The sequence below is a fragment of the Ornithorhynchus anatinus genome, chromosome 2 (genome assembly GCF_004115215.2).
Source record: "Ornithorhynchus anatinus isolate Pmale09 chromosome 2, mOrnAna1.pri.v4, whole genome shotgun sequence".
In the NCBI taxonomy this organism is placed as follows: domain Eukaryota; kingdom Metazoa; phylum Chordata; class Mammalia; order Monotremata; family Ornithorhynchidae; genus Ornithorhynchus; species Ornithorhynchus anatinus.
In genome coordinates, this window is record NC_041729.1 from 162630218 (window position 1) to 162652888 (window position 22671).

A 22671-nucleotide genomic window follows, 5' to 3' on the forward strand; every position below is an offset into this window, starting at 1 on the left:
TGGGCCTCGGTTTCCTCAACTGTAAAAATGGGGATTCAATGCCTGTTCTCCCTCCTCGCTTTGTGAGCCCCAAAAGGGACAGGGATTGGGTCCAATCTGACTCATCTGTATGTACCCCAGCACTTAAAGCACTGCCTGACACAGAGTAAGCGCGTGACAAATATCAAAATTATACTTCTTATTATTAGTGCATTCTTATTGATCCACGGGGAACATCCTTACTGAGGAAGGTGGGAATTTCAGCACTGCACGGGGAATCAAGGGGATCAAAGCCCGTCTTCTTCCGCCGTGACAAAACCACGAAACGCGGAGTAAAAACGGATTCACAAAACAAACTCAGTGGTCTTGCTGACAATATCTTAAAAGGCAGAGCACCCCACAACATTTCTGCAGTTGTGAATCTCTAGTGTTTGGCAGAAAGGGTGGACACACAAAATCGGATTCATACAATATCTTAAATCATTAGTCACAAAGTACGCAACTACGAAAATAATTCAAACATGAACATTCGCGCTCTCATTGGTTAAGTGGAATAAATTAATCCTTAAGTCAGTCGTAGCATGGTTTTTTTCTTCATTCTCTTCAGTCCGTGTTTTATTTATGCACGGACACAGTATAATACTTCTTTTTTTTTTGCCTTACCGGCTTCCAAAATGGAAAAACAAAAAATAAAATGACGGCTTTTGCATTGCAACTGCGGGACAGAACTTCAACACTGCGGATGTGTGGACACAGAGTTCCTTTGTTCTTTAGCATCAGTGCACAGATATGGCTCCACATGGTAGGGAAAACAGGAGGAGGAAAAAAAAGAAAAGCTTAAGTCCGTCTGTTCTTGGCAACGCTCAGAGGGAGAGATGGGTGCTGTCCTCAGAAAGTAGGACAGTTCTTCCCAGAAGAGACACGGGCGGCGTTATACATAAATGCCCTCAGGGTTAAATCCAGATGACATGGGATTCTGCAGAATCCGGAGGTTACTAGGCAACTGGCGGGATGAACCGGGGTGCTTCAGGGACCCAGACTGGAATGCTGTCTCTAGGCAGAAAAGGAGATGGTTGTTAATATTACTACTGTTTATTGATTCATTCATTCACTTGTATTTATTGAGAGCTTCCCACGTGCAGAGTACTGTACTAAGCACTAGGGAGAGTACAATAGAACAATAAACAGACATATTCCTGCCCACAGTGAGCTTACTACGACTACTAATGATAATAATAATTACGGTACTTAAGTGCTTACTACATGACAAGCATTGCTGGGGTAGATACAAGTTCATCAGGTTGGACAAAGTCCCTGTCCCACATGGGGCTCACGCTCTTCATCCCCAATTTGCAGATGAGGGAACTGAGGCCCAAGTTCACACAGCAGGTATGCAGTGGAGGTGGAATTAGAACCCAGGGCCTTCTGATTCCCAGGTCCATGATCTATCCACTAAGCCATGCTGCCTCTACTAGTACTATTACTAATAATAATGATGTTAATGATAATTATGGTACTTGTTAAGCAACTATTATGTGCCAAGCACTGTTCTAAGCACTGGGATAGATACAAGTTGATCAGCTTGGACCACCATCTCTGTCTCACATGGGGCTCACGCTCTTAATCCCCATTTTACAGATGAGGGAACTGAGGCCCAGAGAAGCGAAGTGACTTGTTCAAGGTCACACAGCAGACATGGTAGAGCCAGAATTAATGATTATAGTACTTGTTAAGTGCTTACTATGTGCCAAGCACTCTTCTAAGCACAGAGGTAGATACAAGGTAATCAGGTTGGACACAGTCCGTATCCCATCTGGGACTCACAGCCTTAAATCCCCATTTTGCAGATGAGATAACAGAGAAGTGAAGTGACTTTCCCAAGGTAATCCAGCAGACAAGGGGCAGTGGCAGGATTAGAATCCAGATCCTCTAACTCCCAGGTCCCACTCTAAAACGACCAGGTGTTTGCTGTGTGGAGAGGTGGGAGGGGCCTGTGGCATATGAACGGTGGTGTCTATGGAGTCCTCATTACGTGCTGAGCACCTTATGAACCACTAGGATAAAGTTTTCGCTAATCGGATGCAGTCCCTGTTGAACGTCCACGGGCGGATGACCCAAGGGTGGAGGAAAACAGTCATCGAGCTCCCATTTCAGTGACAAGGAAACTGAGGCCCAGAAGTGAAACAGCCCGCCCAAGGTTGCACAACAAGCAAGTAGCAGTTGCAGGAATGAGAACCGGGTCTCCTGAGACACGGCATGGCAGAGTTGAGGGAACCCAAGCGCAGAGATAGCTGCCAACCCACTGCCAGACTCAACCATCAACCATTGCCTCAGTGACCTCATCTGTAAAATGGGGGTGAAGACTGTGAGTCCTGTGTGGGACAAGGACTGTGACCAACCTAATTCATCTGTATCTATCCCAGTGCTTAGTACAGTGCTTGGCACATAGTTAACATTCATTCAAACACTTTGCCCCCTCCTACCTCACCTCACTAATTTCCCACTCCAACCCAGCCTGCACACTTCGTTCCTCTAATGCCAACTTGCTCACGGTACCTCGATCTCGTCCATCTCAGCGCCGACCTCTTGCCCACATCCCGTCTCTGGCCTGGAATGCCGTCACTCCTCACATCTGACGGGCATTGACTCTCTCCCCCTTCAAAGCCTTATTTAAGGCTCATAATAATAATGATGATGTTTGTTAAGCGCTTACTATGTGCCAATCACTGTTCTAAGCGCTGGAGGACTCTCCTCCAAGAGGCCTTTCCTAAGTCCTCCTTTCCTCTTCTCCCGCTCCCTTCTGCGTCACCCTGACTTGCTCCCTTCATTCATCCCTCCTCCCAGCCCCACACCACTTTAAGTCCAAATCTGTCATTTATTTATTTCTACTGATGTCCGTCTCCCCTGCTACATGGTGAGCTCACTGTGGCAGGGAATGTGTCTATTTATTGTTCTTTTGTACTCTCCCAAGTGCTTAGTGTAGTGGTCCTAGTGCTTAGAACAGTGCTTGGCACATAGTAAGCACTTACGTAAGCACTCGATAAATACGATTGAACGAATGGATGAATGGATGAAGACCGTGAGCCCCATGAGGGACACGGACTGTGTCCAATCTGATTTGTTTATATCCACCCCAGAGTTTAGTACAGTGCCTGGCACATAGTAAGCGGTTAAATAGCGTAAAACCCCCCATCTCACCTGCTTCTGCCTCCGCGACTGGCGTCTCGCCGTCCAGGGGCTCGGCGGGCAGGACGGTCACCTTGGTGCCCGTCTGCTGGATGAACTGCTGGAGATTCACCTGACGCAGCTCCTTGGTCAACTGCTCCAGCTCCTGTTCCCTGTCCTGCGGGAAGGCCAAAGCGGGGTGAGGGGCGGCTCAGGGCTCCACACGGAGTCAGCGCTCGCTACCACGCTCCGTCGATCGTCTGACGGGGTCCCGCCGTGGCAGGAGCGCCCTGCCCGCCCGGGACCGCCCATCCACCTCGGGGCTGACAGGGCGACCATCCCCGGAAGACGGCTTGGGTTTGAACCTGCGTCGGCAGAGGTAAGACAGGTGAAGGATGTTTTTGAAACCACGGGGCTTTCGATGGACCAGAGGCTAACCCGCCGAGGGTGGGGGGGTGCCAGGGGATCCTACCGTTTTGTCAGCTACACGGCCAGCCCCTCGCCTCTGGTCCCTCACACGGGTCTCCCAGTGGCGCTGAGATGACCTAACATGGCGGCTTCCTGGCCTGGTGAGTCTTGGAAGTCTGTTCCCTCCTGGCCCTGAGGCCCCTCAGATTCCTGCCCCGCCATCACTCAAAATGATATATTGTACTATTATTAATAATTATAATAGTAATAATAATAGTAATTGTGGTATTGGTTAAGCGCTTACTGTGTCCCGGGTACTGTACTAAGCGCAGGGTGGATATAAGCAAAACTGACACAGTCCCTGTCCCACACGGGGCTCACAGACACAATCCCCATTTTACCGATAAGGTAACTGAGGCCCAGAGAAGGGAAGTGACTTGCTCGAGGTCACACAGCAGACACGTGGCGGAGCCGGGATTAGAACCTAAGACCTTCTGACTTCCAGACCTATGCTCTATCCACTATGCCCGAGCGTGAATATTGTATATATATATTGGACTCTTCCAAGCGCTTAGTACAATATGCCAGTCAGCGCTGAAGAAATACCACTGATTGAGTGATTGATTGACTGACATGGATTTAGCCCTTGTTATCCATCTTGGTGGCCTTCTGGAAAAAGCCCAGGCCAAGGAGTCTTTCTGCAGACGTGGGGTTCTTTCACTTATTCAGTCAATCGTATTTACCACGTGTTTATTGGGTGTAGAGCACTGTAATGAGGACTTGGGAGAGTACACTATCACAGTGAACAGACAGTCTTTGCCCACGACAAACACGACTCCCTCGTGCAAGCAGGATTAACTCTGGGCAGGGGACCACATGGCCCAGAGGAAAGAGCGTAAGCCGGGATCTAGCCCCGGAACATGTCTCCTGTGTGACCTTGGGCATGGCCCTCCACCTCTCTGTGCTTCTGGGTCAGAGTCTTCACTCCCATTTTACAGGTGAGGCACCTGAAGCCACGGTTGGGGTTGGCATCGGATTGGTGGTCATTTCTTGGTTGGTTTCCCTCAGCTCTGCCCCTGGGGATTCAATACCTGTTCTTCCCTGTACTTAGTCAGTCGGGCAGTCGACTGATCATATTTATTGAGCGCTGTGTGCTGAGCACTGTACTAAGCGCTTGGGAGAGGACAAGAGAATAATAAACAGACACATTCCCTGTCTACAACGAGCTTTCAGTCTACAGGGGGAAGTCTGTGAGCCCCTTAGGGGACGGGGCTGTGTCTGACCAGATTATATTGTATCTACACAGCATCGAATACGGAGCTCGGCACGTAGTAAGCGCAGAATGAATCCCACCATTAAGCACCGTGGTAGATGTAAGATGATCTGGTCGGACCCAGCGGCTGTCTCACATGGGGCTCACAGTCCAAGTCAGGGAGGACATCCCCATTTCATCCCCATTTCCCAGACAAGGAGGCTTGGGGGCCAAGAAGTGAACTGTATTTTCCGAGCGCTTAGTCCAGTGCTCTGCACACAGTAAGCGCTCAATAAATGTGTTTGAATGAATGAATGAATCAAAGAAGAGCTTTGCCCAAGGTCCCCCAGGAGACGAGTGGCGGAGCCGGGATTAGAACCCAGGTCCTTCTGCCTCCCAGGCCCAGGGTCCAGCCACCAGGCCCCGCTGCTGGACAGCCGACCAACCCGAATGTCACCTCGGGCACCCCGATATTCCCCCCGTAATCGCCCCGCGGATACTGACCTGCAACCTCTTGGCGGCTTGTCCCAAGGACCTCTCGACGGCTTTAATGCCGTTCTCCAGCCTCAGGCTCTGCTGTCCCTGCAGGTCGATCTCCCCCCGGACTCTCCCGATCTGGCCCTTGACCTGATCGTCGCCGGCGCGGGCCTCCTCCCGTCCGTCCCGCTGCACCTTCTGGGCCTGGAGGCCGCTCTCCATGCTGTGGATCTGGGCCAGGTAGCCCCTCAGCTTCCCGTCCCACTCGAGGACCCTCTGCCGGATGTCGCGCAGCTGGTCCTTCAGCTGCTTCTCGTTCTCCTGCTCGATCTGCAGCTCGTTCTCCCAGAACTCCTCCTCTTCGATCTCCACGTCGTTCCGCTTGATCCTCTGCTCCAGCCGGACGATCTCGTCCCGCAGCGGGGAGCCGAGCGGGGCCCTGTCCGTCCGCGGGGCGGCCGGCCTCCTCGGCTCGGGAGGGGCCGCCCTGACGGGGGCGGGGCCGCGGCCCGGGGGCTGCGGCTTGACCTGGCCGGCCCCCGCTGCTCCGCCCGTGAAGGTCAGCGATTTCCTCTTGGGCTCCCGCCGCTTGATGGGCTTGTCACCCGGGGGCCTCAGCTTGGCCAGGGGTGGCAGGCTCTGGCGGTAGAGGGTGCGCTCGGGCCCGCGGGCTCCGCCGTCGGACGTGGGCCGCTCGCTGAGGGAAGGTCCCGTGCGTCTCAAGACCAGCTGCACGTCACTGGCGTACTGGCCCCACTTGTTCAGGGAGATGACGGGGTTTTCGTGAGGGGCCAGGTGTCTCTCCGTCTCTCGCCATTTCTCGATGAGCGTGTACCTTCCCGTGCGACCTGAGGGGGTTGGCGGTTGGGATGGAGGGAGGTAGAGACAGAGAGGGGTGGGAGAGAGAGGAAGAGGGAGAGAGGGATAATAATGGTGGCATTTGTTAAGCGATTACTATGTGCCAAGCACTGTCCTAAGCACTGGGGTAGATACAAGGTCATCGGGTTGTCCCACGCGCGGCTCACAGTCTTCATCCCCATTTTACAGATGAGGTAACTGAGGCACAGAGAACTTAAGTGACTTGCCTAAAGTCACACAGCTGACAAGTGGCGGAGCCGGGATTAGAACCCATGACCTCTGACTCCCAAGCCCGGGCTCTTTCCGCTGAGCCACGAGGGGGAGGCAGGAAGAGAGAAGGGGTATGAGAGAGAGAAAAGGAGGAAGAAGGAGAGATGGAAAGAGAGAGGAAGAGAGAAGACCATGAGGGAGAGTGACAGAAGAGGGAGAGAAAGGGATGGAGAGAGCAGGACAGTAGAGGATGGAAAGAGAGAGGAAGAAGGAGAGGGAGAGGAAGGAAGGAAGAGGGAGAGAGGGGGGCAAGAAAGAGAGGAAGAAAGTGAGGGAAAGAGAGAGGGTGAGAGGAAGGGAGGGAGAGACGGAGAGGAAGAAAGAGAGGGGGAGATGGAGAGAGGAAGAAAATAGAGAGTGAGGGAGAGGGGGATGGAGAGAAAGAGGAAGGAGAGAGAGAGGAAGAGAGGGAGAGATGCAAAAAGAGAGGGAGAGAGGGAGAAAGTGAGGGAGAGAGAGAGAAGAGGGAGAGAAGGGGACGAAAGAGCAGGAGAGAAGAGGATGAAGAGAGGGGAAGAAAGAGGGAGAGGAAGAAAGTGAGGGAAAGAGAGAAGGAGATAGAGGATGAAAGAGTGAGAGAGGAAGAGAAGAAGGGGGTGAGAAAGGGATGGATGGGGGAGAAAGAGAGGGAAAGGAAGAAAGACAGAGAGGAAGAAAGAGGGAGAGAGAGAAGGGGCGAGAAAGAGAGGAAGAAAGTGAGGGAAAGAGAGAGGATGAAAGAGAGGAAGAGAGGGAGAAGAAGAAGAAGGGGGGAGAGAGTGAGAAGTGTGGTCGAGGGGCAGGGAGGTGGCAGAGATCAGCCAACAGAGGGAGATGTTCCACTGAAGTGTTGTGTCCGGTCCACGCAGGACCAGGCCGGACCAGGCCGGACCAGGCCGGAGCCAGAGGTAGGAGCTGGAGAAAGGAGCCGGGCACAGTCCAGCCCACCCCACCCCAGCTCAGCTCGGCTCAGACTGACCGCGGGCACCCCCTCCCTCCTTCCCTCCGACCAGCCGGCCGGGCCGGGCCTGGCCGGGTCGAACGGCACCATCTGCACGTCAATCTCCATTTCCCATTGGCCACAGAAGACAGACCCCACAGTCTCCTGGGCCCGCGGACCCTGCGAGCGCCTTCAGATCAACCCCAGGGGGCCAGGGAAGGAGAAAGCCCATGCTATTCACTGCCCTCGGTCTGGGAGGGGAAGGCGAGCAGGGGAGGACGGAGGAGGAGGAAGAGGAGGAAGATGGCGGGGCCGGGGGGAGGGGGAGGACCAGGGAGAGCAGGATGGAGAGATGGGGGTGGGGGAAGTGGGAAGAGAAGTCGGAGGGGTAGGAGGAGGGAAAGGAGCAGGATGGAGAGGTCGGAATGGGGGAGAGAAAGGAAGGGGAACAGGATGGAGAGATGGGGAGGAAGAGGGAAAGGAGAGGGAGGAGCAGTATAATAATAATAATAACAACAATGGTATTTGTTAAGCGCTTACTATGTGCCAGGCACTGTACTAAGCAATAGGGTGGATACAAGCAAAGCGGCTGGACACAGTCCCTGCCCCATGTGGGACTGAGAGTCTCATCCTACTTTTACAGATGAAGCCCAGAGAAGTGAAGTGACTTGCCCAAAATCACACAGCAGATAAGTGGCAGAGCAAGAAGTAGAACCCATGACCTTCTGATTCCCAGGCTCTTGCTCTCTCCCTGTTCTATCTTGCTCTATCTTCTATGTGGGAAGCAGCGTGACTCAGTGGAAAGAGCCCGGGCTTGGGAGTCAGAGGTCATGGGTTCTAATTCCGGCTCTGCCACTTGTCAGCTGCGTGACTTTGGGCAAGTCACTTCACTTCTCTGTGCCTCAGTTACCTCGTCTGTAAAATCGGGATTAAGACTGTGAGCCCCTCGTGGGACAACCTGATCACCTCGTATCTCCAGAGCATTTAGAACAGTGCTTTGCACATAGTAAGCGCTTTACAATTGCCATCATTATTATTATTATCCACCATACCATGCTGCTTCTCTATGGATAGAGAGGGGGAGGAAAAAGAGGAGGGGGTAGGTAGGAAGCAGCAGGGGAGAAGCAGGAGGTGGGGAGGAGAATAGAGAGGAGGGTAATGAGGGGAAGGGACAGGTGTGGGTTGAGGGAGAGGAGGAGGAGGGGAGGGAGATACAGGAGGAGAGGGAGGCAGGGGTCCTGAAGCAGACCTTAACTAAGTTGAGGGAGTGCTCCCCCAAGTCACCTGCTAAAATTCCATTCACCAGCCTCCCAAATCGATTTATTTTCCAGACCCTTGGTCATGGTCATTTTGAAGATTTTTTCTTTCAGAAACGTTCAGACCATGCTTCCCCACTCCTCCAGTGATGATTGCCCATCCACCTCCTCATTTCAGTGTCAGCTTTAAAGCAGTCAATCCCTTTGCCCCCTCCTGTTTCACCTCACTTCTCTCCTACTCCAACCCAGCCCGCACACTTGGTTCCTCTAATGCCAACCTTCTCACTGTCCCTCCATCTCGTCCATCTCACCGCTGACCTCTCTCCTACATCCTACCTCTGGCCTGAAATGCCCTCCCTCCTTGTAACAGACAGATCATTGCTCTCCCCCACTTCAAAGCCTTATTGAAGGCACATCTCCTCTGGAAAATGAGGGTTAAGACTGTGAACCCCATCAGGAACAGGTCCTGTGTCCAACCTGATATAATAATAATAATAATCACGATGGTATTTGTTAAGCGCTTACTAAGTGCCAAGGACTGTTCTAAGTGCTGGAGTAGATACAAGGTACAGGGTAGCTACAGTCATTCATCTCCAATTTACAGATGAGGTAACTGAGGCCCAGAGAAGTGAAGTGACTTGCACAAGATCACTCAGCAGACATGTGGGGGAGTTGGGATTAGAACCCATGACCTTCTGACTCCCAGGCCCTGGCACATAGTAATCACTTAAGAAATACCACAATTATTATTATTATTATATTATCAAAATTATTGTTATTATTACATTGCTCTGCACCCAATACACCCTCAACAGATGCCAATATTTGGGGGCGAGGGGGAGGGAGAGGGGGAGGAAGAGAAGGTATGGCAAGGTAACACTGGACAAGACGTGTTCACTTTTTTGGGAATAATGATAATAATAATAATGTTGGTATTTGTTAAGCACTTACTATGTGCCGAGCACTGTTCTAAGCGCTGGGGTAGACACAAGGGAATCAGGTTGTCCCATGTGGGGCTCACAGTCTTAATCCCCATTTTACAGATGAGGTAACTGAGGCACTGAGAAGTTAAGTGACTTGCCCCAAGTCACACAGCTGACAAATGGCCAAGCCGGGATTCGAACCCATGACCTCTGACTCCAAAGCCCGTGCTCTTTCCACTGAGCCACACTGCTTCTCTAGCCACGCTGCTTCTCTGGTAACGACGATATCTATTAAGCACTTATTAAACACCAAGTACTGCTAAATGCTGGGGAGAGATTCAGGATAAGCCAAGCAGACACTGTCGCGGACTATATATCATGCATTTTCCTCCCTTTAAGTTTTCAGAAGTCAATTCTTTATCTAAATATTATTCATGTCACCATTTATGATTCTTAAATGAACCCTTTCTCGCTCAGAAGGCCGACTCCTTTCAAACAGAATAACGCATTGTTTAAGTCATCATTACACATAAAAGCTTTGGCCTAGTTTGAGAAACCACTTGGTGTGAGCCTCAAGTTATAGAAAATTAAAACAGGCATTGCAAACTGCAAGGGTTATTGGTGAAGGCAAGGAAATTCGCTTATTAAAATCTGGGCGAGTTAATCCGAAACAAATGGTCGCGTACATTGAAGCAAAAGGCCTTTCGTCACTGAGAGGAGAAACTAATTGTTGCTAGGCCAAGGGCAGAGCAGGAGTTGTATAAGGCTTGAATGAGTGTCAGATTAAAGCTGATTTCTCTCTGTTTGGTTCCTTTCCAGCCTCCTCGAGTCCCTCCCTCCCTCCCCCCCCCAGAGTCCCCCAGACTCTCCACCTCCCTCCCCAGCCCCTTAACACCCCCCCAGTTCTCTGTCCTGCCTCAGTTCTCCTCTGGCCTCCCCAGTGCCCAGCCCCTCCCTCCTCTTCTTCCTTTACCCCCATAACGGGTGAGACCCTGGCTTTTCCTTGGCCACTAATGAAAGACAGCCAGCTTTCCCACCGGAAACTCTGCCAATTATGGAGGGAGGGAGAGAGGGAGGGAGAAAGGGACAGAGAATGAAAGAGAGAACCAGAGAATGAGAGAGAGAAAGAAAGAAAGAGGTAGAGAGGGAGGGGGAGAGAGGAAGGGAGACCAAGAGAAGGAGGAAGAGAGATAGGGAGGGAGATGAGAGGAAGAGAGAAAGGGAGAGATAGAGAGGGTGAGAAAAAGAAAAAGAGAGAAAGGGAGAGCAAGGGAGTGAGGGAGGGAGAGAGACAGGGAGGGAGGAAAAGAGGGAGGGAGGAAGAGAGAAAGGAAGAGGGAGATATAGAGACAGAGAGGGAGAGTGAGAGCGAGTGAAGGAAAGAGAGAGGGAGAGAGAAAGAGGGAGAGGGAGGGAAGGAGGTAGGAAGAGAGGGATGGAGAGTGAAAGAAGGAGAGAGAGGAAGGGAGGGAGAAAGAAAGAGAGTGAGAGAAGGAGAGATGAGGAGAGTGAGGGAGGGAGGGAAGGAGACAGGGTGAGAAGGATGGAGAGTGAAAGGGAGAGAGGAAGAGATAAAGGGAATGCAAGAGAGGGAGAGAGAAAGGGAGTGAGAGAAAGAGAGGGGGAAAGTGAGGGAGGGAAGGAGATAGGGAGAAAGGGATGGAGAGTGAAAGGGAGAGAGAGAGAGGAAGGGAGGGAAAGCGAGGGAGGATGGAGAGTGAGAGAGGAGGAGAGAGAAAGAGAGGGAGGGAGAGGGAGCCACTAAGAGAGAAGAGAGCGAGAGGGAGAGACATCGAGGCCTAGTGGATAAAGCCCAGCGTGGCTCAGGGGAAAGAGCCCGGGCTTAGGAGTCAGAGGTCATGGTTTCGAATGCCGGCTCTGCCACTCGTCAGCTGTGTGACTGTGGGCAAGTTACTTAACTTCTCTGGGCCTCAGTTCCCTCATCTGTAAAATGGGGGTGAAGGCTGTGAGCCTCACGTGGGACAACCTGATTACCCTGTATCTACCCCAGCACTTAGACAGTGCTCTGCACATAGTAAGCACTTAACAAATACTAACATTATTATTATAAAGCCCGGGCCTGGGATTCAGAAGGACCTGGGTTCTACTCCCAGCTTCGTCACTTGTCTGTTGTGTGACTGTGGGCAAGTCACCTCGCTTCTCTGTGCCTCAGTTACCTCATTGGTAAAATGGGGATTAAAAGCGTGAGCCCCATATGGGACATAGAATGTGTCCAACTTGATCAGCTTGCATTCTACCTCAGTGCTTAGTACAGTGCCTGGCACAAAGTAAGGGCTTAACAAATACCAAAAAAGAAGGGGGGGACAGTGGGAGAGTATGAAAGCATAAAAGGGAGAGGAATAGGCAAAGTGGGGAGGGGAGAGGGAAAAGCAGTGGGGAGGAAGAGGGAAAAGAAAGGGGGGTGGGAGAGAGTGAGACACACACAAACTAAATCAGCATAGCCTAGTGAAAAGAGCAAGGACCTGGAAGTCAGGAGGCCTGGGTTTTAATCCTGGCTCCACCACTTGCCTGCTGTGTGAACAAGTCACTGTGGGGATTAAATAATAATAATAATAATTATGGTATTTGTTAAGTGCTTACTATATGCCAGGTACTGTTCTAAGCACCGGTGTAGATATGAGATAATCAGGTTGGACACAGTCCCTGTCCCTCAGGGGGCTCACAGGCTTAACCCCATTTTACAGATGAGGGAACTGAGGCTCAGAGCAGCAAAATGGCTTGCCCAAGGTCACCCAGCAGACAAATGGCAGAGTTGGGATTAGAATTCACTGATTCTATTCTTGATTCTATTTAGTTGCCATTGTTTTTACGAGATGTTCTTCCCCTTGACTGTATTTATTGCCATTGTTCTTGTCTGCCTGTCTCCCCCAATTAGACTGTAAGCCCGTCAAACGGCAGGGACTGTCTCTATCTGTTGCCGACTTGTTCATTCCAAGCGCTTAGTACAGTGCTCTGCACATAGTAAGCGCTCAATAAATACTATTGAATGAATGAATGAAAGAATTCATGACATTCTGATTTCCAGGCCCGTGCTCTATCCACGAGGCCACGTTGCTTTTCCAAATACGTTTTTTCTCTCTCCCTCAATCCGTGAGCCCCATGTGGGTCAGGGACTGTGTCTATTCTGATTGTACTGTATCTATCTCAGTGCCTAATACAGTGCTAGGCACACAGTAAGTGCTTAATAACTATCACAATTATTATGACGGGGCTCTCACAAATGAAAACAATGGCACGTGGTCTGGGCCGAATAATTAGTACAGTGCTCTACCCAGAGGAAACACTTAAGAAATCTTATTAATTGATTGTATTGAAACATTTAAACTAGCATAAGATCTCTGAACCACTTTTCTTTTTTCAATCTACTTTTTAAGCACTATGTGCCAGACACTGTACTGAGTGCTGGGGAAGATACAAGCTGATCACGTTGGACACAGAACATATCCCACATGGGGAAACACGGTCTTAATCACGACTTAACAGATGAGGGAACTGAGGCATAGAGCAATAAAATGGCTTGCCCAAAGTCACACAGTAGACAAGCGGTGGAGCTAGGATTAGAAGCGAGTTCCTCTGACTCCCAAGCCTGGGCTCTTTCCATGTGGTCACATGGCTTCTCCTAACCCACTTGCAGTTCGTTGTTTTATAAAATGTTTCCTCTGTCTGAGAAGAGAAGCTTTGTGGCATAGTGGAAAGAGCCCGGGGTTTGGGAGTCAGAGGTCATGGGTTCCCAGCTCCACCACTTATCAGCTGTGTGACTTTGGGCAAGTCACTTCATTTCTCTTTGCCTCAGTTTCCTCATCTCACGGTCTTAATCCCCAATTTACAGATGAGGTAACTGAGGCCCAGAGAAGTGAAGTGACTTGACCAAGGTCACACAGCAGTCATGTGGCAGAACTGGGATTATTTATTCATTCATTCAATAGTATTTATTGAGCGCTTACTATGTGCAGAGCACTGTACTAAGCGCTTGGAATGTACAAATCGGTAGCAGATAGAGACAGTCCCTGACCTTTGACGGGCTTACAGTCAAATTGGGGGAGACAGTCTAATCGGGGGATTAGGACCCACGTCCTCTGACGTCCAGGACCGGGCTCGATCCACTAGGCCACGCTGCTTCTCATTTTAAACAGTCTGAACAGCACTTTGAACAGTGATTGGCACAAATACCATTATTATCATTATTATTATTATTATACTAAGCCCTTAAAATATACCATCATTATCAAGTTACACCAGACAATTCTGACTCCAATGACACTACAATGTCTTCGGCAAATAATACTCTCCTGGTTTATTTAAACAGAATCACTTAAATCAATTCTAGTACATGGACTACTAAGAGATAAAGCGTATTCAACATGACTTACTGACAAGCGCATAACCAATTCCAAAATTTGATAAGGTCAGCCTAGTTCTCTTCTGAACTTGCACACAGTTCATGAATTATATCTTAAATGTCGATTTCCAAGGACATTCACGGAATCCAGGTATTGGAAATTGCAATGGCTCAGAGACAGATACATGTAGCTTTCAGAACGGAACCAGTTCTGAGGATATGCTACCTCTGCTATGAGATCTCTGACGGATCCTTTCTAAAGTGCCAAATCCAGAGGAAAGTAGCAATGAAAAAAAGCACTGTGAACTCCAGAGATCAGTCGATTAATCAATCAGACAGAGGTATTTATGGAGAATTTACTGTGCCCAGAACACTGGGCTAAGCACCTCGGAAAGTACAGTGTAACAGAGTTTTATTTTTTTTTTAAATGACATTTGTGAAGCGCTTACTATTTGCCAGGCATTGTACTAAGCGCTGGTGTGGATACAAGCAAATCCAGTTGGACACAGTTCCTGTCCCCCATGGGGTTCACAGTCTCAATCCTGCTGCTAACCTCCTCACTGGGCCTCGTTCCCGCCTGTCCCGCTGTTGAACCTTGGCCCAAGTCCTACCTCTGGCCTGGAATGCCCTCCCTTCCCACATCTGCCAAACTAGCTCACTTCCCCCCTTCAAAGCCCTACGGAGAGCTCACCTCCTCCAGGGAGCCTTCCCAGACTGAGCCTCCCTTTTCCTCTTCTCCTCCACCCCTCCCCATCACCCCGACTCCCTCCCTTCGCTCTACCCCCCTCCACGCCCCATAGCACTTGTGTAGATATGTACATATTTATTATTCCATGCATTTTATTAATTATGTGTATATATCTATAATTCTATTCATTTATTTTGATTCTACTGATGCCTGTCTACTTGCTTTGTTTTATTGTCTGTCTCCCTCCTTCTGGACTGGGAGCCCATTTTTGGGTAGGGATTGTCTCTGTTGCCGAATTGTACTTTCCAAGTGCTTCGTACAGTGCTCTGCATACAGGAAGCGCTCAATAAATATGATTGAATGAATGAATGAGAAATCAGTGCCTGGTGCTGCCAACATTAAACAAAAAAAAAAGGGACAAATTTGTTGTGTGCCTACTTGAACTGTGAGCCCCAAATGAGACCCGATTATCTTGTATCTACCCCAGCACTTAGACCAGTGCTTTTTTTTGCCTTTTTTTAATGGTATTTGTAAAGGGCTTACCCTGCGACAGGCACTGTACTAAGCGCCCGGGTGGATACAAGTTAATCAGGTTGGACACAGTCCCTGTCCCCCATGGGGCTCACAGTCTTAATCTCCAATTTACAGATGAGGTAACTGAGGCCCACAGAAGTGCAGTGACTTGCCCAAGGCCATACAGCAGACGAGTGGCAGAGCCGGGATTAAAACCCAGGTCCAGTGCTTGGCATGTAGTAAGCCTTTAACGAAAAACACTACTATTATCATTATTATTCTTCTTCCCACTCGTGAGGAGCGCATTTTCAAAACGCCATTTCAGTTCACCTTAAAAACTCCCGCATCTTGGAAAAAGCCCCTTCGCCATCTCCACACACCCCTGGAGTTTCACTTCTGAGAAACAGTGCTCTGGGAAGCTAAAATTGCTTGGGTCGACATTCTTTTTGTTCCATTAAGAGGCAGCTGGGGGATTTCTCAAGAGCCCAGATTTTGCTGATCCCGTAGCCAACCCCCATCTATGCTAACGTAGTTCTCTAATTTTAATTATTTCCCAGAGGAAATTGTGGTTATGGCATGGAAGGTAAAAAGGCTTTTGGTTAAGGCTTGGAGCGACTTACTGAAATCCAACCAGAGTCAGTTTCTGGGGAGCAAATACGGGCGCTGTAGTGAAGGCTGAGCAGAGAGCATTCAGAACAGCGTTGAGAAGCAGTGTGGCCTAGTGGATGGAGCCTACGCTTGCAAGTAGGAAGGACCTGCGTTCTAATCTCTGATCTCCCTTCCTCCTCTCTCGCCCCACTCCAGTCTATTCTTCACTCCGCTGCCTGGCTCATCTTCCTGCAGAAACGAGCTGGGCCTGTCACTCCCCTTCTTAAACACCTCCAGTGGTTGCCTATCGACCTCCGCTCCAAACAAAAACTCCTCACTCTAGGCTTCGAGGCTCTCCAACACCTTCACCCTTCCTCCCTCTCCTCCCTTCTCTCTTTCTACCGCCCACCCCGCACGCTCCGCTCCTCCGCCGCCCACCTCCTCACCGTCCCTCAGTCTCGCCTATCCCGCCGTCGACCCCCGGGTCACGTCCTCCCGCGGTCCCGGAACGCCCTCCCTCCTCACCTCCGCCAAACTCATTCTCTTCCCCTCTTCAAAACCCTACTTAAAACTCACCTCCTCCAAGAGGCCTTCCCACACTGAGCTCCCCTTCTCCCTCTACTCCCTCTACCGCCCCCCCCTTCACCCCTCCGCAGCTAAACCCTCTTTTCCCCTATTTCCCTCTGCTCCTCCCCCTCTCCCTTCCCATCCCCTCAGCACTGTACTCGTCCGCTCAATTGTATATATTTTCATTACCCTATGTATTTTGTTAATGAAATGTACATCGCCTTGATTCTATTTAGTTGCCATTGTTTTTACGAGATGTTCTTCCCCTCGACTCTATTTATTGCCATTGTTCTCGTCTGCCCGTCTCCCCAGATTAGACCGTAAACCCGTCAAACGGCAGGGCCTGTCTCTATCTGTTGCCGACTTGTTCATTCCAAGCACTTAGTACAGTACTCTGAACATAGTAAGCGCTCAATAAATACTATTGAATGAATGAATAATCTTGGCTCCACCACTTGTCTGCTGTGTGAGCTCGGGGAAGTCACTTCATTTCCCAGTGCTTCAGTTACCTCATCTGTAAAATGAGGATGAAGATGATGTTTGGTAAGCTCTTACTATGTGCCAAGCACTGTTCTAAGCGCTGACCTATATACAAAGTAATCAGGTTGGACAAAGTCCCTATTCCACATGGTGATCACAATCCTCATCCCCATTTTACAGATGAGGGAACTAAGGCATGGAGAAGCAAAGTGACTTGCCCAGGGTCACACAGAAGACATAGGGCAGAGTGTTTCCTACAGAAACTCACTCCCCTCCTCAAAAACCTCCAGTGGTTGCTCATCAGCCTCCACACGAAACAAAAACTCCTCACTCTTGGCTTCAAAGCTCTCCGTCCCCTTGCCCCCTCCTACGTCACCTCCCTTCTCTCTTTCTCCATCCCACCCCGCACGCTCCGCTCCTCTGCTGCTCACCTCCTCACCGTCCCGTTCCCGCCTGTCCCACCGTCGACCCCTGGTCCACGTCCTCCCGCTGTCCCGGAATGCCCTCCGTCATCATCTCTGACAAACTACCTCTCTTCCCCTCTTCAAAGCCCTACTGAGAGCTCACTTCCTCCAGGAGGCCTTCCCACACTGAGCCCCCCTTTCCCTCTGCTCCTCCTCCCCTCCCCTTCCCCAACTCCTGCCCTCTGCTCACCCTCTTTTCTTCTTCTTAGCACTGTGCATATTTGTATATATTACCCTATTTATTTTGTTAATGATGTGTATATCTCTATGATTCTATTTATCTGGATGATGTCTGCGCTAGACCGCTTGTTTTGTTGTGTTTTGCTTTGCTGTCTGTCTCCCCTGTTTAGACTGTAAGCCCGTTACTGGGCAGGGATTATCTCTGTTGCCAAATTGTACACTCCAGGCACTTAGTGTACAGTGTTCTGCACATAGTAAGCGCTCAATAAAAACTACTGAATGAAGAACCTCCAGTGCCTGCCCATCCCTCCACATCAAATAAAAACTCACCATTGGCTTTAATACAGTCAATCCCCTTACCCCCTCCTACCTCACCTTGCTACTCTCCTATTCCAACCCAGCCCGCACACTTCATTCTTCTGATGCTAACCTTCTCACTGGGCCTCCATCTCATCTACCATACTGCCGATCTCTCGCCCACGCCCTCCCTCCTCGTATCTAACATATATCCAACTCTCCCCCTGCTTCAAAACTTTACTGAAGGCCCATCTCCTCCAAAAGGCCTCCCTTGACTAAGCTCCCCTTTCCTCTTCTCCTGCTTCCTTCTGCGTCACCCTGACTCGTTCCTTTTATTCATCTCCCATCCCAGCCCCACACCACTTATGTCCATATCTGTCCCGTATTTCTATTCGTGTCTATCTCCCCCTCTAGACTGTAAGCTAGTGGTGGGCAGGATGTACATTTTTACATATTTATAATTATAATTCTATTCATTTTTATTAATGATGTGTACATATCTATAATTCTATATACTTATAATGATGCTATTGGTGCATGTTTACTTGTTTTGATGTCTGTCTCCCCTCTTCTAGACTGTGAGCCCATTGGAGGCAGGGATTATCTCTCTTTGTTGCTGAATTGTACTTCCCAAGTGCTTAGTACAGTAAGCGCTCAATAAATATGACTGAACAATTGAATGAATGAGGTCGCTGGTGAGATAGATGAGATCGACGTACAGTGAGAGAGTGAGAGCAAGAGAGATAAGGAAGCCTCTCTGGTAATATTTAATAATGTTGGTATTTGTTAAGTGCTTACTATGTGCAGAGCACTGTTCTAAGCGCTGGGGGAGATACAGGGTAATCATATTTCCACTTGCAAGACTCAGTTCTGGGAGTCGTGGGAAAGGAACAGAAAGGTGATGTTACACACCAAAAGGAAGGGTCTCCTGGAGTGAGTAAACAGAGTTCCAATTCCCAAATCCTTCCCGGCCCATTTCTCTACTACCGCGACTCTAACAATAATAATAATAACAATAATGGTATTTGTTAAGCACTTACTATGTGCCAAGCACTGTTCTAAGTTCTATGGGGAAGCAGCGTGGCTCAGTGGAAAGAGCCTGGGCTTCGGAGTCAGAGGTCATGGGTTCGACTCCCGGCTCTGCCACTTGTCAGCTGTGTGACTGTGGGCAAGTCACTTCACTTCTCTGTGCCTCAGTGACCTCATCTGTAAAATGAGGATTAACTGTGAGCCTCACATGGGACAACCTGATTACCCTGTATCTACTCCAGCGCTTAGAACAGTGCTCTGCACATAGTAAGTGCTTAACAAATACCAACATTATTATTCTAAATGCCAGCACTTAGTAGATGCAAGATAATCACAATGTCCCACGTGGGGTTCACAGTCTTAATCCCCATTTTACGGATGAGGGAACTGAGGCACAGAGAAGGTAAGTGACTTGGCTAAGGTCACACAGCAGACAAATGGCGGAGTTGGGATTAGCACCCAAGACCTCTGACTCCCAAGCCTGGGCTCTTGCCACTAACCCATGCTGCTTCTCAATCGTATTTATTGAGCGCTTATTGTGTGCAGAGCACTGTACTAAGTGCTTGGAAAGTACACATCCGATCCGTTACCAAGACCTGCCGGTCTCACCTTTACAATATCGCCAAGATCCACCCTTTCCTCTCCACCCAAAAGGCTACCTTACTGCTACGGGCTCTCGTTATATCCTGGCTAGACTACTGTGTCAGCCTTCTCTCTGATCTCCCTTCCTCCTCTCTCGCCCCGCTCCAGTCTATTCTTCACTCCGCTGCCCAGCTCATCTTCCTGCAGAAGCGCTCTGGGCCTGTCACTCCCCTTCTTAAACACCTCCAGTGGTTGCCTATCGACCTCCGCTCAAAACAAAAACTCCTCACTCTAGGCTTCAAGGCTCTCTATCACCTTCCTCCACTCCTCCCTTCTCTCTTTCTCCTGCCCACCCTGCACGCTCCGCTCCTCTGCCGCCCACCTCCTCACCGTCCCTCGGTCTCACCTATCCCGCCGTCGACCCCTTGGCCACGTCCTCCCGCGGTCCTGGAATGCCCTCCCTCCTCACCTGCGTCAATCTAATTCTCTTCCCCTCTTCAAATCCTTACTTAAAGCTCACCTCTTCCAAGAGGCCTTCCCAGACTGAGCCCCCCCCTTTCTTTCCCTCTGCTTCCTCTACCCTCCCCCTTCACCTCTCCTCAGCTAAACCCTCTTCTCCCCCCTTTCCCTCTCCTCCTCCCCCTCTCCTGTCCCACCCCCTCAGCACTGTACTCATCCGCTCAACTGTATATATCTTCATCACCCTATTTATTTTGTTTATTTTGTTTAATGAGATGTACATCACCCTGATTCTATTTATTTGCCATTGTTTTTATGAGATGTTCTTCCCCTTGACTCTATTAATTGCCATTGTTCTCGTCTGCCTGTCTCCCCCGATTAGACTGTAAGCCCGTCAAACGGCAGGGACTATCTCTATCTGTTGCCGATTTGTGCATTCCAAGCACTTAGTACAGTGCTCTGCACATAGTAAGCGCTCAATAAATACTATTGAATGAATGAATGAATGAACAATGCAGCAATAAAGAGAGACAATCCCTGCCCACAACAGAACTGTACTCTCCCACGTGTTCAGCATAGTGTTCTGCACACAGAAAGCACTCAATCAATAACATTGACTGGCTGGACTCTTAAGATGCTATTACTACTATTACTTCTACCAATATTAGTCTTTTTTATTGGTATTTAGTGCTCTGCACACAGTAAATGCTCAATAAATACGATTGAATGTTAGGCCTTTAGTATGTGGCAGGCACTGTACTAACAGCGGAGGAAGATACAAACTAATCTGGTTGGATCAGTAGTTCCTGTCCACAGGGGGCTCACAGTCTTAATTCCCATTTTACAAATGAGGGAACAGAGGCCCAGAAGTGAAGTGACTTGCTCAAGTTCACACAGCAGGCAAGTGGCAGAGCCAAGCTTAGAACCCAGATCCTTCTGACTTCCAGGCCTGGGTTCTATCCATTAGGCCATGCTGTTTCCCAATTACTGTTCTTGTGACTATTATTGTGGCTTCTATTAATACTGTTCCCAAGAAGCAACGTGGCTTAGTGGAAAGAGCCTGGGTCTGGGTGTCAGAGGGCCTGGGTTCTAATCCCAACTCCGCCGCTTGCCTGCTGCATGACCTTGGGTAAGTGACAAATTCTCTATGTCTCAGTTTCTGCAATAGTAAAATGGGAATTAAATAGGATTGTCTCTATTGCTGAACTGTACTTTCCAAGCACTTAGTTCAGTGCTCTGCACACAGTAAGTGCTCAATAAATGTATTATTATTATTATTATAATTTTATTATCACCTGTTCTCCCTCCCTTGAGCCCCACATGGGACAGGGACTGTGTGCAATCTGATTAACTTGTATCTATGCTAGAGTTAGAACAGTGCTTGAAGCGATTAAATACAATAATTATAATACCATTACTATACTATTACTACTACTATTAGAGAAGCAGCATGGCTTAGTGGAAAGAGCAAGGGCTCAGGAGTCAGAGGACGTGGGTTCTAATCTCAGCTCTGCCACTTGTCTGCTGTGTGACCTTGGGCAAGTCACTTAGCTTCCCTGGGCCTCCGTTATCTCATCTGGAAAATGGAGATTAAAAGTGTGAGCCCCACGTGGGACAACTGATTATCCTATATCTACCCCAACTCTTAGAACATTGCTTGGCACACAGTAAGCATTTAACAAATACCATAATTATTATTATATTCTACTAATTTACTGTTTTTGTTAGTACTGTTACTACTATTGCAATTACTAATCCTGTTATTACTACTACTGTCACTGCTCTTACTACTACTAATAATAATGATGTTATTTGTTAAGTGTTTACTATGTGCCAAGCACTGTTTTAAGTGCTGGGGTAGATACAAGGTGATCAGGTTGTCCCATGTAAGGCTCACAGTCTTAATCCCCCTTTTACAGCTGAGGTAACTAAGGCATAGAGAAATTAAGTGACTTGCCCAAAATCACACAGCTGACAAGTGGCAGAGTCGGGATTAATACTAATAGTGATAATGGTCGTATTTGTTAAGTGCTTACTATGTGCCAAGCACTGTTTTAAGCACTGGGGGGATACAAGGTGATCAGGTTGTCCCACGTGGGGCTCACAGTTTTTAATCCCCATTTAACAGATGAGGTAACTGAGGCACAGAGAAGTTAAGTGACTTTGCCCAAAGTCACACAGCTGGCAAGCAGCGGAGCCGGGATTTGAACCCATGACCTCTGACTCCTGAACCCAGGCTCTTTCCGCTAAGCCATGCTGCTTCTCCTAGTATTGTCACTGTTATGCCCTCCAGACTGCAAGGTCGTCATGGGAGGGGAACGTGTCTACCAACTCTGCTATATCGTACTCTCCCAAGTGCTTAGTTTAGTGCTCTTGCTTTCGGTGTCAACTATGCACTTCAATCGGTGGACATTTGATATCTGCTCCACCACCAACCCCACAGCACTTAGGTACGTGTCTTTAAATTACACATTATAAATGACTTATTTATTCATATTAATGTCTGTCTCCCCCTCTAGAATGTAAGTTTGTTATGGACAGGAAACAAATCTGCTAATTCTGTTGGACTGGACTCCAAAAGGATCACTTCTGCTAGTGATTACTACTGTCACTATTAGTACTGTTACTATCTTTGTTAATAGTTAGTATTGCTACTAGTGCTATTATAGTTTCTGCTAGTAGCTACTACTATTACTACTAGTGCTGTTACCGTTTCTGCTAGTAGTTATTACTGTCACTTCTAGTGCTGTTACCTTTTCTGCTAGTAGTTAGTACTGCTGCTAGTACTATTATAGTTTCTGCTGGTAGTTACTATTACTACTAATGCTGTTGTCATTTATGCTAGTAGATACGACTGTCACTATTACTACTGTTACCATTCCTGCTAGTAGTTACTCCCGTCACTAGTACTGTTACCATTTTTGCAAGTAATTACTATTACTAGTACTGTTACTGTT

At 48.9% G+C, this 22671-nt stretch overlaps 1 protein-coding gene across 2 annotated transcripts in view; it reads right to left on the reverse strand.

Moving 5' to 3' along the window:
* Nucleotides 1-436: 436 nt before the first annotated feature.
* RASSF8 (Ras association domain family member 8) overlaps nt 437-22671 on the reverse strand; it is a 114155-nt gene continuing 91920 nt past the window's right edge. For both annotated transcript variants that reach the window (XM_029058742.1, XM_029058743.2), the window contains exons 4-6: nt 5309-6129; nt 3178-3322; nt 437-1032 (exon numbers count right to left, since the gene is read on the reverse strand). In XM_029058742.1, coding sequence (XP_028914575.1) covers nt 911-1032; nt 3178-3322; nt 5309-6129 — 1088 coding nt within the window. In that variant the 3' untranslated portion in view covers nt 437-910. The remainder of the gene's footprint in view (nt 1033-3177; nt 3323-5308; nt 6130-22671) is intronic.